The sequence below is a fragment of the Rhizophagus irregularis genome, chromosome 27 (assembly GCF_026210795.1).
Source record: "Rhizophagus irregularis chromosome 27, complete sequence".
Classification (NCBI taxonomy): Eukaryota; Fungi; Glomeromycota; class Glomeromycetes; order Glomerales; family Glomeraceae; genus Rhizophagus; species Rhizophagus irregularis.
The window spans coordinates 1375842-1391990 of NC_089455.1; the positions used below are offsets into that span (position 1 = coordinate 1375842).

The window sequence follows — 16149 nt, forward strand, 5'->3', positions numbered from 1 at the left end:
GAATTTTCGCTCCAGAGGTAATTTTTTGAAAAAAAAAAAGAAACCCATGTAAAATATTACTTATAAGGAACTTCTCACCGTTTTGAGTTTTCCTAACGTTTAAATAACTTTTTTTTCCTTTCAATATCAGCAACGCGTTGCAAACTTTACGCTTATAATCTTATCTATAACCAATATCATTTCAAAAACTTATACTATCTACCAACATGGAAACAGCATTTAAATCACGTCGTGTAAAGGTTTACCAACTTAACAAGGATAGCGAATGGGTGGACAAAGGGACCGGGATTTGCTCATGTTTGCGCAACAGAGTAAGTTTTATTTTATCTTTCAACGAACGATTTCAACTACCAATGTTAACAAAAAGCAATATATAAATAAATTGTCATTACTGCTTTTAAGATTTTGTTATTTGAGCTCATCTTAAGAGTTGGGACATTCCTCCTGCTTGATCAAAGCAAATAACCTAATAAAATGTCATTGAATAAGCATAAACGTAAAAATATTAATCAATTTTGTATCGAAGAAATTACATTATAAACTTCATATAGCTTATACGAGGATTTATACGTGAAATAAGAGCTTTGTTAATTTCGTTTTAATAACATAGGCAAAGGACGATGCTCTTATAATTGTCCGATCGGAAGAAGACTCATCATCTATTTTGTTAGAATCTCGTGTTTTACGAGATATAGACTATCAAAAACAACAGGGTATGAATAAGAATTTTTTTTTTTTGGCTTGTTTTGTTCGTAAGTTTTTATTGATCTTTAATAATATATAATATATAATAGACACATTGATTGTCTGGACTGAACCGAATGGCTCAGATTTAGCCTTGAGCTTTCAGGAAGCGGAAGGTTGCACGGAGATATGGTAATTATAAATGTTATCTCATTTTAATAATTCTTTCTTAACAATACTTGTCTAAATTATTTTTAGCACCTTTGTGAATGATATACAATCCAATATGACGTCAGAAAAAGCGAAGGGAAAGCGAAGAGCTTCCTCCCCTCTTCCAGAGAGAGAGCCACGAGGCATGGCTGTTGTACTCCCGGAACCAACTCTAGCAAATTTACCAGAGATTGAACGAGTAGTCAAAAAGGCCACCCGCTCAATTTACGAACGAGAAAAACTTGCATCACATGTCTCGCAGGTATATATTTAATCTTTTATTTGAGTTTATTTTTGGCGTAATCGAAGATTTTTCTTATATAATTTATCATAGGAGTACATAGCTAGGCTTCTGCCATTGCTTAAAACTTGTGAAGATCTTGAGCAGGTGCAAGATCTTTACAGATTATGTAATATCATGAAAGGTTTCAGTAAGTAGTATTTACATTTATTGTTTGAATAATATCAATAATATCATCAATACATATTTTATCTTATTCTTGTTTTTTCTTAATTATTAGTAATGTTGCAAGATAATGATATCATCCGATACGTACTTCGTGACGATGTCATTCTTGATGTTGTAGGATGTCTAGAATATGACCCAGACTTCCCAAAACATAAGGCTAATCATCGGGAGTTTTTGACCAAAAATTCAAAGTTCAAAGAAGTAGTATAGTTTATGATTTAGCCATTTTTAAAAAATTAATTTTGATATTGACTTAATTTTTAACTAATAGATCGTAAAGATATCTAACAAGACAATCAAGGCAAAAATTCACGAAACATTTCGCCTACAATACCTCAAGGACGCTGTATTTGCCAGAATGATGGACGATCCCACGAATTCGGTGCTTGCATCGTTAATTTTCATTAATCATGTTGAAATCTGCAAGCACTTTACACAAGATGAGAAGTTCCTAGATGAACTTTTCCAAATTTTAGAACGCGAAGAGGAATCGTCGGAACGAAAACGTGACGTCGTATTATTCACGTCACAACTTTGCATTATAGCAAAGAACATACATTTACCACATAGAAGAGATTTGCATAAGCAAGTATAAGTATTTGTTAGCTCTTAAATTAGTATCGCATATTATAACCACAATTCAATTATAGAGCACTGGTTCGTAATGGAGCATTACGTGTTTTCGACTTTTCATTGAGTAATAACCATGCAACCATTAAAGCGGCTGGTGGAGATATATTGGCAAATATTCTTGAGACCGACGCAAGTCTTGTTAGAACTTACAACGTAGTTCAGGCAGAACATAAACAGAAGACTTTGGCTGAAACCATTATCAACCGTCTATTAAAAGACAGGGACTGTTTTACCAAAGGACAATACGCCGAAGCTATCCGAATGCTATTGGATTTGAGTGCCGATCAAACCGAAGTTGGCACAACTACTACTGAAGACCCGCAGGCCAAAAAGGACAATGAGGAATTTATTACTTTTTTCTATGAACATCTTATTAAGAAATTGGTTAAACCAATAATGGAATTCCCAGAAATTGCAGATGATGAGGGTAAATATTACTTTGGCTCTTTCGGTATAAATTTTGTCAGATGACGAGATGATTGAGATGATTGATTTAAATTTTACACTGTAACAGAAATTCCATGGTTATCATATGATAAGGCTACTTTAGCATTTCATATTTGTGAACTTTTATCGTTCCTCATCAAGCAGCATACCTACCGAAGCAAATATTTCTTACTTTCAAGTAAGATAAGTTTAAAAGTAGTCGAATTGCTTCGATGTCGTGAAGGAACAGTTAAACTTGGTAAATAATATTAATTTATCGATTAATTATTCATCAAAAAAGATTTTTATTTTCAATACTAATCTTAATCTTTTAGCTGCATTGAGATTTATTCGTGCTTGTATAGGAACGAAAGATTATGAAATCATCTATCGGCATTTTATTAGTAAAGAGAAAGATATATATGGTCATATAGTTCGCGCCTTATTAGCTACGAAGGGAAGGGATAATCTTGTTAACTCGGCCTGTCTTGAATTTTTTGAATTCATTCGAAAGGTAATTCAACTTCCTTAACCTTTTATACTTAAATAGTTAATTGTTGTAGCGATTTAACGAGAGTTTTTTTGCTAATTAATAGGAAAATATTAAGTTTCTTGTAAATCATATTTGGGAAAAATACAGGGACAAGCTCTCAACAATTAAATATGTCAATTGTTTTAATCAATTCAAACTTCGTTACGAGCAGAATAGTGAAGTAATTCAACCATCTATACAACAAGCAGTATCTGCTTTGAGGTAAATTTTATGACATCTCTAACATTTATGAATGAGCTTTAACTTATGATTACCATTCCTCCTTTTTTTTCAACTAGCCAAACTACTTCTCGTAGATCCGGTAATTATGGATGGGAAACTGATTACATGGACATTGACGAAGAAAATTATTTTAACACTTCCGATGACGAAGACGATAATGTTGCCGAAAGTACGAGCACTCAGGCGACAGAATCTCCATTAGGGTTAAATGAAGAATCATTGTCCGCCAGTTCTAGCACTTCAACAAGTGAATCATTGCTTGACAACGATTTTTTAACATCAACGAAAGAAACATCCTCTTCCGAAGATAGTTCCTCATTTAACGAAGATTTTCAATTTACTTTAGATACATCATCCTCGCAGAACAATGCATCTTCTTCTAATGTTGAATTTTCGCAAAATAATTCAAGTTTTTCCGATACAGCTAGCAACTCTAGTGAGGAGTTTTCTCAGGCTAATACAACCTCTTTTGGTGTCAAATTCCTTCAAAACAATGTACTATTTTCTCAATACGGGCAATTACAAAATAATTCACCTTCTACTGTCGATTTCTTACCAAATTTAAATTTTACGTTGAACGCTAGCTCAACCTTGATACCTTCATATTCTAGTCACGAAGCGGTTCCAAATTTTCTGAGCTTTGGTCATTTGGGCTACGAAACTTTTTCATCTTCCATCAATTCAGGAGGATTTCGTATGAGTTATGACGAACGGAGAAAACAAAAAAAAGTTGTGTCTTCATCCAACAGAACTACTGTATCAATGTCCAAATCAATATCAGCAAATGTTTTCTCTTATAATGTTGCATTTTTGAGCTCATTGAGTGGTGAAACTTCACAAATCGCCGTCCCTGTGAATTTAGCTAATTCCTACAAACTTGTCGCTCCGGTGTCAGCTTCTATTGGTATGGAATCATCAAACGTTACAACAGAAAAGGAAGAAATTGATGCCAACTTGGTGGTTATCAATCAAGTTTGCGACAGATGCTTTCTGAAAGACAATGGAAAAAATAAAGAAAATTTTGCTCCTCGTATAACTAGTCCGCAAACGATAAATTATGGTCTCGCTGACTCAATGAGGATTGAGCAAATATTTCCACGGAGTAATAATGCAATAATTCCTGTTATATCGTCCACAAAAGTAAACAAAGACAAAAAAAAGGACAAGGTAATTCGCCCAAGAAAAACTGATAGCCGGGCGCTGAGGACTGCCATTAAGAAATTAAAATCTGAAGAAAATGATGATGATAATGGCGAAGAAAACGATAAGACAAAGAAAGAATAAGATAATTTATTGAAAAAAAAATTCTTATTTTCTTTTTTTTTTTGTATCCAACAGTCATTTTTTTGGGGGCTGCGATTGGTACTGACGTCCTCGTCGTGTAGCCTGGATATTGGTAATATTTCATACCAGTAGCGAACAAGTACCAAATCTCTTTAACTTTTAATTAGAAATAATTTTAATTTTATGTCGGTTTAATAATATAGATATATAGCTCAATGATTGTAATATTCTCCTCCTTTATAAATATATTTACTTTATTCATAACATTTATTTATTAGATTCATGGCAAAATCTGAAACAATTACATCTATCATTCAAAAAATAATTCATAGCACATACAGACCCCAGCAAAAGTAACGGTAGTTAACTTTTTTTTAATCCTATGAAAATTTATTATAAATTATGAAATTTTTTTCTTGATCAAAATATACTTTTTAAATACTTTATATAATAAATTGGTTTAACAATAATGTAATAATATTGTAATTAATATTAAAATATTTGATTTGACAAATTAGCAGTAATATATTTAGAATAACAAATAGTAAATCCCACTATATATAAAATAAAGTAATTCAGAAAAGTTTTTATCTGCTACTATTTTACTCTATATTAGCTGAAATTTTAATATCTTTAAATTGAAGAATTATTGCTATTAAAATGGTTAATTTGATTTTTTTGTAAATATCAAAAGTTAAAAGGCTATTGCTGGTGGTAATTATTGGCAGTATTATATGATTTTTTAATTTGGCCAGAATTAAATGATTGATATAAAAATGTTCTTTTTTGGAATATTGTGTAAATGCTTTATAAAAAACAAATTGCTTTTTTAAATTATGTAATATTATTCAAATACTAAAAAAAGGAAAATTTGGCCAAAATTATAAAATTTAACTGAAATTATGAGATATAACAAATAAGATGACAAATAGAATTTCTCATACTGAAATTCTAAATTTTTAAAATATATAGTAAAAATAGAAATATGCAATACAACCAACTAAGGTTGCCTGCCGAAACTCATTTGGCCTGGTGCCGAAAGCCAAAACTCTTTTATTAGTGCCAAAACTGCCGAAACGCTGAAACGCCGAAACCTGCCGAAATGCCGAAACTGCCGAAACTATTTGCAAGTTTCGGCATAGTTTCGGCATAGCTAATACTAACATCTTAATATAGTTTTGGCATAATTTCGGCATTCTATAATAACTTTTTTTCATTAATTTAATTCCAATATATATATACGTAATTAAATATTTTATTATATTATTTATTTTATTGTAATAAACCAATTTTTATAAACAATGGTATACTATAAGAAACACACTCGTTTCTTCGAAGCAATTAAATAAAACTTTCCATATAAAAAAGTTTGGTAAAAAAAAACAAAAAAAATAGAAGGAACGTTATAACGTTTCTTCAATATATTAAAAAAAAGATTCCTTCCCCCTTCCTTAAGCCTTACATACCAAGTATCCCAAGTTCGGGTTCTTCAAGTTCCTAGGAGTCCGGTAACCTAAAAAAACAGAAAAAAGAAACATTAGTACGTTTCTTTAACACAATTAAACACAGTACCCCATATACTTACCGAAGACCGGTTCTTTTCCAAGCCTCCGAGTCCGGTATCTTAAAAAAAAACAGAAAAAAGAAACGTTAAGTACGTTTCTTTAACACAATTAAACACAGTACCCCCATATACTTACCAAAGATCTGTTCTTCCAAGTTCCTAGGAGTCCGGTAAACTAAAAAAAACAGAAAAAAGAAACGTTAGTACGTTTCTTTAACACAATTAAACACAGTACCCCATATACTTACCAAAGACCGGTTCTTCCAAGTTCCTAGGAGTCCAGTAACCTAAAAAAACAGAAAAAAGAAACGTTAGTACGTTTCTTTAACACAATTAAACACAGTACCCCATATACTTACCGAAGACCGGTTCTTCCAAGTTCCGGAGTCCGGTATCCTAAAAAAAACAGAAAAAAGAAACGTTAGTACGTTTCTTTAACACAATTAAACACAGTACCCCATATACTTACCAAAGACCGGTTCTTCCAAGTTCCTGGAGTCCGGTAACCTAAAAAAACAGAAAAAGAAACGTTAGTACGTTTCTTTAACACAATTTAAACACAGTACCCCATATACTTACCAAAGTCCGGGTTCTTTCAAGTTCCTAGGAGTCCGGTATCCTAAAAAACAAGAAAATAGAAACGTTTGTACGTTTCTTTAATACAATTCAAGAAAAAATTAAAAAAAATTAACGTTAGTAAAATATACTAACGTTAAAATAAAGGGTGGGCGGGCGATCATAAAATTCAACGTTAAATTATCTTTTTAACGTTAAAAAAGTTTTTTTTAAAAAAAAAATAACGATAACGGTTTAAAAACCCGTTTTAGATTATCAATGATCAGTTAAAAAACTGATCGAAGCTTAACTGAATTAAGAAATGCCAAAACTATATGTATATCATATGATATACTGCGCTAAAACGCCGAAACAGTTTCAGCAGTTTCGGCAGTTTCAGCATTTCGGCATTTTCAGTTGCTTGCCGAAACCTAGTTTTGGCAGTTTTGGCAGTTTCGGCATGCCGAAACTCCCTAGTTTCGGCAAGCAACCTTACAACCAACTCTTATAATGAATTTTGATTTAATTAAAATTATACTTGAAAATTTTATTATATCATAATACTACAAATATTAATTGTAAAAAAATAATTTTATTATTAGTCAACTTTCTTTATAGTCACACATTTGGGACAGTCCATATTTGGTGATTATAAAGAGATGTGACTATATAAAAAATTTCTTATATTTGTATATCATAATTCTGGCCAAAATTAACATAATTTTAGCCAAAATTATACTTAAAACTTTATTGTATCATAACTCCACCAATAATAATCGTAGAGAGATGATCTTACCACCATTCGATTCGTCTTGATGAGACAGTTCTAATGGTATAAAATATATCAAAATCCAACCACTAGATTAATTTCTGAAATTAAAAAATATTAATGGTTTTTGTGTAATAACTCTGTCAATATTGATCCTAAAGAGACGATTATACTACCATTCGATTTGTCTTGATGAGACGAATCTAATGGTATAAAATACATCGAAATTCAATCACTAAATCAATTTCTGAAATTAAAAAATATTAAATGGTTTTTAAGTAATAACTCCGTCAATATTGATCACAGAGAAGTGAGCTTATCACCATTTGATTTGTTATGATGAGGCGATTCCAACGAGCTATTAATCGTCTTTTTATAATCACTATGTACCAAGAAATTTAGCAAAATGTTAAATGGCACAGTAAACGTAAATTAAAAAATATTATAATGCTAATGTTTAACATTTTGTTGAATAACTCATCAGCCAGTAATCATAAAGAATAAAACTACCACCATTCGATTTATCTCAGTGAGTCAATTCTAACAAGCTATGGTATATCTTTATACAATTATTGGATGCCAAGTTATTTAATATTTTTTATTTTTTATATAACTGTGATTATAAATGGTTCTTTTTAATATAAGATTTTTGAGGATAGGCATGATAGTGACTATAGATAGATTGTGACTATATAGGATAGATTTTAATAATAAAGTATTTTGAACATTCAACTGGTGTGACTATATAGTAGAATGTGACTATAACGGGAATAACTATAGAGGGAGTTGACTATACTAGTATAATAAAAATTACTTATAATAAAATTTAGTAATGTTTTTTTTAATTAATTTGCAAAATAAATAAAATTTATTTATTATATATTTAATTTAAAATTCAGTCAACTTTTTATAAATACATTTCTTTGAAACTATATATATTTAGAAAAAATATATATTTGATAAAATTATATTGAATAATGAATTTATAAATTATAATAATAAATAGTATTAACTTTGTGATTTTTTTTTATTATAAGTTTGAATTAAACCAAAGGATATATTTAATGAAAATATATATAATAAAAGGATTCATTTATAAAAGATGTATTTATGAAGAATTAACTGTATATTTATTAATTTTTTTTATAATATATTATATTAAAATATTATATTAATGACAGTACTAAAGTTGCTTGTCAAAATTAGTGAATTTCATTATGTTAAAATTGTTAAAATTATTTTTCTATTTTATCATTTGCATTTTGATCAATTTTAATAATAGAATAATTTTGTCATTTCATCATATTAAAATGTCAAAATTATTTTTACCATTTTGGCAAGGTCTTTTTATTTTTGCCAAGCAACTTTAAACAGTGCATATATGGAATAATCTTATATTATAATAATAATTAATAATATTAGAATAGATAGAATTTATCATTTTACTATATATAATTTAATTTTTTGAATTTTAATAAACTATCAAATATACTGCAATTAAAAAAAAAATATTTTTTTTATTTTTATTTATTTATCAATAACTAGGAAAAAAAAAGTATTATTAAAAAATTATTTAAGGATTCTTTTATACAAATATCTTTAAAAAAAAAATAAGTAATAATTAGTTATAAAAAGCTATTTTCTTTATATTTACTTTTTTAAAATATTTTTAAAAAATATAGATTTAATACAAAAATTTTTTTTATTAATAAATTATTTTAATTAAGTTTTTTTTAAATACAATATGACTAAATAGTAAAAGTCTATTATACAGTTTTAAAAAAATTTTAATAGTAATAAGGTATTATAAATATCATATATGTTTAATATATATATAAAATATATATATTACATATAAATTTTTCATTTGCCAAGTAAAATTGGCCAATTTGTCATATATTTCATATATTACAGTCATAATTTTCTATAATTATAAGATGATCATCAGATATATACTAATTTCTTTGATGAATTATTATACTGTATCATTGCTGTTTCTTGCAAGTGAGGAACTTGGACCAGCTATAGTAGGATAAGTTATTCTTTTATCAGGTGATATCAATGAAGTTTCAGCACTACCTTCTAAATCATCCCCAATTCCCCCCCAATTCAAGAAAACAAGAGGTAAACAACAACCTGTACAACAAAATAAAAGTGATAAGACAATAAATACAGGAATTAAAATAGAGGATAATTTAATTCTATTATTTCCATCAAGCCTGCTTGCTAATAATCCTATTAGAGTATAAGATAAAGTTCCAACTATGCCAAATGCAATAGCTGAAACTATGACATCGACTTTTAATCTATTTTGCAATGATTCGGCTTTTCTTAATGCTAACCATTGCCATAAGATCCAAAGAGCATAACGAAGTCCAATTAAGTATAATGGAAAGAAAACAATTCCCCAGCTAACAGTAATAACTTCATCAATCCTAAGAACGATCAAGATTGCTAAAGCTACTCTAATTAAAAGCCACCAAAAGGTCTCAAAGAACATTTTAATCTTGAGCTTTAAGGAAGGACTGCCGTTATCATCATATATCCTAGAAGTTTTGAGTATGACAATATACTCTATGATATTTGGATACATATTAATAGTTTCAATAATAAAATATGGAATAAATACGATAGCTGCATTCCAAATTATAACCCGATCGGCTCGAAGAACAATTAATATTTGAAATGTAAAGACCAATAATACATATGCAATCGCCAAAAAATTTCTAATACGATGTAATCTTCTTTGTTGTTGTCTTCTTTTCTCTCTCGCTTGTTCCCTGATTCCAGGATCATCAACTTCAAATTCTTCCTCATCATTTTCATCATCAGTCGGTTCTTTCTTTGTTTGTGCCACCAAAACACAAAATGCCACAAGATCTACGATCCATATTGGTATAAACACAACTCCCAGGCTCCATGATACTTTTCCATCTACTCTTATCGATAAAAAAGTAAAGAACAAGATCAAGAGAATGATCGAAATTGAAATGACAGTGAAAAAAAAGCAAAGTGGTCCTTCGATATCTGGATCAAATAAAAATCCGGCTACCGAATCCATCATATTTACTCCCATTTCCCCATATTTATCATATACTGATCGCTTCTTAGGATCGCTAAGTATTTCGTATGCATGTGTAATTGCCTTAAACTTTTTTAAATTAAATTGGTTTAAAAATTGATTTTCAAAGAATTGAAATACCAGACAATTAATGAAAATCATATGAATCCTTTTTTTAACATGTTAGGAAAGTTCTTAAAAAACATTATACCTGATCAGCAGCATTTGGGTTCTTGTCAGGATGAAATCTTAATGCCAAACGTCGATATGCTTTCTTAATCTCTTCTTCGGTAGAGCTTTTTTGTACCCCCAAAGTAACATATAAAGCGTTCGTATCCCGCTCCATGCTGCAATCTTTTCAATAAGTTTGACCGCACGGAGCGGAGTCAATGAGATCCAAATAAGCGTTAAAAGAAACAGAAAAAGAGAAACAAAAGAAACGACCAACCAAAGTACAATCGAATATCCTATATATATACAATAAAAAGGATATTGAATAAAAATTGCATACGAAAACAGAAAAAGGTTCGTGTACAAAAACCTAAAAACACCACATTATGTAATAATCTTTCAAAAAAATCTTATGTGTACCTTTTTATCCTTTTTTTTAGCGGCTTTGCTTAAAAACTGCAGCAAAAGATTTGGAGATTTAATAATATACGATTCCGTTTTTCAACAAAGTGTGATCAACTTGAATCAGCCACAGTTTCACAAAGAAATCGATGATATTTATATTCCCAGTAATAATATTATACATATGTTAACCAGTAGTTATCATATACTAGATATACTAGCAGTTTTTATTAGAAAAAAATTCAATAAATTATATAATATAATACTTATATTATGAAAATAAAATACTATTAGTAATAGTTACCATACTAGCATTATGATATACTCTTGGCCAGAATTAAAAATTTAATAAATACTGGTATTAAATTTACCACTGGTAATATTTAATATAAATTACTTTATTAAGTTTTTTTATATGACAAAATTAGTACAATATTAAAGGTAAAAAATTTGTTATACTTTAAAAAAATAGAAATTTAAAGAAATAATCTGGTAACTTTGTTTTTAAAATAATATATATATAATAATTTTCATAATTTAACATATAAATGAGTTTTATTATTTATTACAAATAAAAATAAAAAACAAAAAAATTTAAAAATATTACTATTATAAATAAAAAAATTAACAAATATTTTTAAAGTAAAAATCAATTTTCTTTTTTCAATATTTACTATATAGAAGTTTTTTAATCAAGATTTTTATATAAATAATAACTAAAAATATTTTTATTAATAATTTTAAATAAAATAAGTAAATACAGTCTATTTGCAAAATTTCCAATTATTTGTTTATTTTTTAATAAAATTTTCAGATATATTCAAATGTATTTAAATGCAGATTATATGATCAATTTGCTAATCATTTTTTTTAGTGATAACTTATAATATAATTATTAAAGAAAGAAAAAAATAATTAAAATTTTACATTACACTTAATAAAATTATATAATTATATGATTTATAATATTAAATTTGAAAGGAAAAGGTAAGTTTATATTAAACTAAATATGATGTTAATATCTATTACTTTAATTATTTTAATTAAAAATTTTAATTTTTTAGAAAATGATTTTAGATAAAAATTTTTCAAAAAGAAATAATTATAGAATTAATATATATATATATATATAATCAAATATAATTTGCATTTAAATATATAAAAAATTTATTAAAAATTGAATAGGAGGAATAATAATCATATAATTTAATTTATTTTTATTTTATATCTAAAAAAATTTACATTAAAAATTGAAATAAATATATAGAAAAAATATAATATAATTATCACTTAAATGTAACAATTATTAAAACAAATTTTGCAAACGCAATTTCATCAAATTTCAGCTCTCATTTCAATTTTATAAAAAATAAAGCAATTTTAATAAAATTTTTTTTCAAAATAGTTTAAATTATTTATTGTGTAGCAATTATTATCATTTATAAATTTATATATTAGAAAATCAAAAATTATCCATTGGTCAAAAGTTGTATTTTAAGATAATCACAAAATTTTAAAATCTTTGCACTTAACTTTGACAATTTCATTGATAATTAATTGTAGCTATATAAAAGCTTAATAGAACATGTAGAATTTGGTGTGAGAAACAACTTTTGTTAATATGATTTTTTGATGTTTATAAGTAGGATTTTGACTTTATATAGAACCTAAATGAAAATTTTATTATACATTTTAATTATATACTCATAAAAATTAATTTTTTTTATCTCTATTTTGTTTATTATAATGCAAAATTTTTATAATGAAAATAAAAAGTTATAATTAATATTCAAATAGAGAAAAAATATGATAAGAAAAGTCTAGATTTTATTATATAAAAATTCCAATACTATTTTTGCGAGTTAATTTCTCATCCAATTTTAATGATCAACCGCATATCTAACTCATACAATTTATGGCCAGAATGTAGATTAATTTGGCTACAAAATTATGTGATGATCTGGCTAAAATTAAAAAATATTTATAGCGTCATTTATTCTAATTTAGAAATTGCGAGCAAATTTGTCCGCAAACGGTTTAAGAGATAATTTAAATATATAATAATATATTTAAAATATATTTATTTTTTAGGTGGATATAACTCATAATAATTTATTTGTATGATATATAAATTTAATATCAATAAAGCATATATAAATCATTAAAATATATATATATATATATATATTTATTTTATAAATATACTTAAAATATACTGAAATGAAAAATTAAATATAATTTAAGTATAGTCATCTTCTTTTATAGTTACTACTTCTTATATAAAAATACCCTTATTTTATTAGTTATATTATTGTCAAATTCCATTTTTTTAAATATTAAAATACCTTTTTGTTGATATAATAATTACACAAGTCGAACAGATGCTATTGTCACAAAATTTACCTGAAATTTTTCTGGCAAATTGAGAATTATTTCGGTAAATTGAGGTAAATTGTGTTACAATTTTAGAATAATGAAGGACTTATAATTTGGCAAATTTTGTCAAAATGGCATTATTTCTACAGAATTTTTAATTCAAATATTGAAAAAATTTTCAGTAAATAATTATTAAATTATAGGAAATTTTAAATACATTTTTAGTAATCATGTTATGTAAACGTAATGTAAATTGTATAAAATTTAGATAAATTTTTAGTAATTTTATGCAAATATAATGCGAATTGTAGTAAATTTAGATAAATTTTTAGTAATTTAATGCAAACGTAATGCAAATTGTGGTAAATTTAGTCAAATTTTTAGTAATATTATGTTAGCTAAAATTTTGAATAATTTAATGAAATTTAGGATAATTTCAGGCAATTAAGTGAAAATGTTATTTACAGTCAACTCTCTTTATAGTCACATATTTGGGACAGTTCATATTTGGTGATTATAAAGAAATGTTACTATATAAAAAATTTCTTATATTTGTATATCATAATTCCGGCCAAAAATTAACATAATTTTAGCCAGAATTATACTTAAAATTTTATTGTATCATAACTTCGCCATTATTAATCGTAGAGAGATGATCTTACCGCCATTCGATTCGTCTTGATGAGACAAATCTAATGGTATAAAATACATCAAAATCCAATCACTAGATCAATTTCCAAAATTAAAAAATATTAAATGGTTTTTAAGTAATAACTCCGTCAATATTGATCACAGAGAGATGAGCTTACCACCATTCGATTCGTCTCGATGAGGCGATTCCAACGAGCTATAAATCGTCTTTTTACAACTACTAGGTACTGAGAAATCTAGCAAAATGTTAAATGGCGCAGTAAACGTAAATCAATAAATATTATAATGCTGATGTTTAACATTTTGTTGAATAACTCGTCAGCCAGTGATCGGAAAAGGATAAAACAAGGGTTGGTCACCCTATCTTGGTGGTTAGTCACTGAGACCCTCATTAAGCCTGAGTATGGTGAGGTCGCAGGTTCAATTCCCATGACCACGGAAATAAAAAGAATTTTACTGCGGACGCTACAACCAATAGCGTGAAGGTACAGGGATTAGTGTAGTTGGACTGCATCATGGTGAATTAGTGTGTACGGTTAGGCCGCACATTTCAACTAAGGGTCATGGTGTCCTTCTAACGTTCCCTATGAGGCCATTGGCATGTGCGCAGTCTTGTCCTGGCGTCACTACTATACGCCGGGGACTTCCTGTCCAGGCGTGGTCACTCTATGATACCGCAAAAGGGGTCAGTAATGGCTAGATGGTCGTCCTAGATGGTAAAGCTGAGGGTGCAATGTCTTAGTGGTAGTTAGACCTTATGTTAGGTCTTAGACCAACCAAGGTGTTCGTGCGCAGAACAGGTAGCGTAGGCTATGGGGTTCGGTCCCTCCCCTCTCCTTGGGTCCGGTTGGTGATCCCTGGTGGTTGATACCCACCATAAGGGGTGATCCTGGACAGATGCCTGCTACTTCCTGTCTGAGTGGTCACTATAAAGTATACCACCACGGTGGGGCAAACAACTGTACTATCGGTACTAGGTAATCGCGGGCTGTAGTGGCTTTGTGGAGTCGTACCTAAAATGGTGGTATGGAAGGGTACTAGATGGTTGATGTTACCTGTCGAAAGTCCTCCATGAAAGTAGATGCTCTCTAAAGGTCGTTAAATAAATTGAGTATCAGTATCATGCAATGGGTATAGGATGAGTAGGCGGCGTGTACTCAGCTTCGAATCAGCCTAAATGGCCGATGGGGGATGTGGCTTCATAGTGGTGCTGTTACGAGGAATTAAGTACTTCGGTATAATGGTTGCGTTGAAGATGATAGGGGACAGCAGACCCGAGATTAGTCCCCATAAGAGGCAATGGGTGGTCTGGCCGTAAACGCTTGCAAGGAAAAGGATAAAACATTTGGGTTGGTCACCCTATCTCGGTGGTTAGTCACTGAGACCCTCATTAAGCCTCGAGTATGGTGGGGTAGGTCGCAGGTTGAGATTTCCCATGACCACGGAAATAAAAAGAATTTACTGCGGACGCTACAACCAATAGCGCGAAGGCATACAGGATTAGTGTAAGTGGACTGCATCATGCGAACAATGCGTACTAAGCAGCCGCACATTTCAACTGCAGGTCAGCGTGTCCTTCTAACGTTCCCATGAGCCATTGGCATGCGCGCAGTCCTGTCCTGAAGTCACTACTATACCTGGGGACTTCCGTTCAAGGTCACTCCACGATACCACTTCGGGGTCCAGTAATTGGCAGACGGTCATCCTGATGGTAAAATGGGAGGGTGCAACGTCTTACGGTAGTTAGACCTTCTGACCGTCTTAGGCCCAAGTAGTGTTCGTGCGGGAACAGGTAGCATGGTTATGGGATTCGATTCCCCACTTCTTGGGTCCTGGTTGGTGATACCCCAGGTGGTTGATACCCACCATAAGGGGTGATCCTGGACAGAAGCCTGCTACTTCCTGTCCGAGTGGTCACTACATAAGTATACCACTTGGGGTAAACAACTGTACTATCAGTGCTAGGTAATCGCGGGCTGTAGTGGCCTTTCGAGTGACACTCGTACCTAAAATGGTGGTGGTAGGATGGAGTACAGATGGTTGATGTTACCTGTCGAAAGTCCTCCATGAAAGTAGGTGCTTCTCTAAAGGTCGTAAAATAAATTGAGTACCAGTATCA

At 29.5% G+C, this 16149-nt stretch overlaps 2 protein-coding genes across 2 annotated transcripts; one reads left to right on the plus strand and one right to left on the minus strand.

Moving 5' to 3' along the window:
- Positions 1-206: 206 nt before the first annotated feature.
- On the plus strand, positions 207-5090 carry OCT59_018210 (uncharacterized protein; the record flags this gene model as incomplete). Its single annotated transcript, XM_025322766.2, has 12 exons — positions 207-311; positions 611-713; positions 795-876; positions 943-1156; positions 1229-1325; positions 1416-1564; positions 1635-1948; positions 2014-2423; positions 2511-2681; positions 2758-2936; positions 3019-3176; positions 3254-5090. The coding sequence occupies 12 exons, from the start codon at positions 207-209 to the stop codon at positions 4479-4481; spliced, it is 3210 nt and encodes a 1069-aa protein (XP_025165492.1). The 3' UTR covers positions 4482-5090.
- Positions 5091-9035: 3945 nt separating this feature from the next.
- OCT59_018211 (uncharacterized protein) lies at positions 9036-11089 on the minus strand. Its single transcript, XM_066148609.1, has 4 exons — positions 11022-11089; positions 10879-10897; positions 10642-10784; positions 9036-10520 (listed from the first exon to the last, which is right to left on the minus strand). The coding sequence occupies exons 3-4, from the start codon at positions 10774-10776 to the stop codon at positions 9345-9347; spliced, it is 1311 nt and encodes a 436-aa protein (XP_066004521.1). The 5' UTR covers positions 10777-10784; positions 10879-10897; positions 11022-11089; the 3' UTR covers positions 9036-9344.
- Between the last annotated feature and the right edge of the window lie 5060 nt (positions 11090-16149).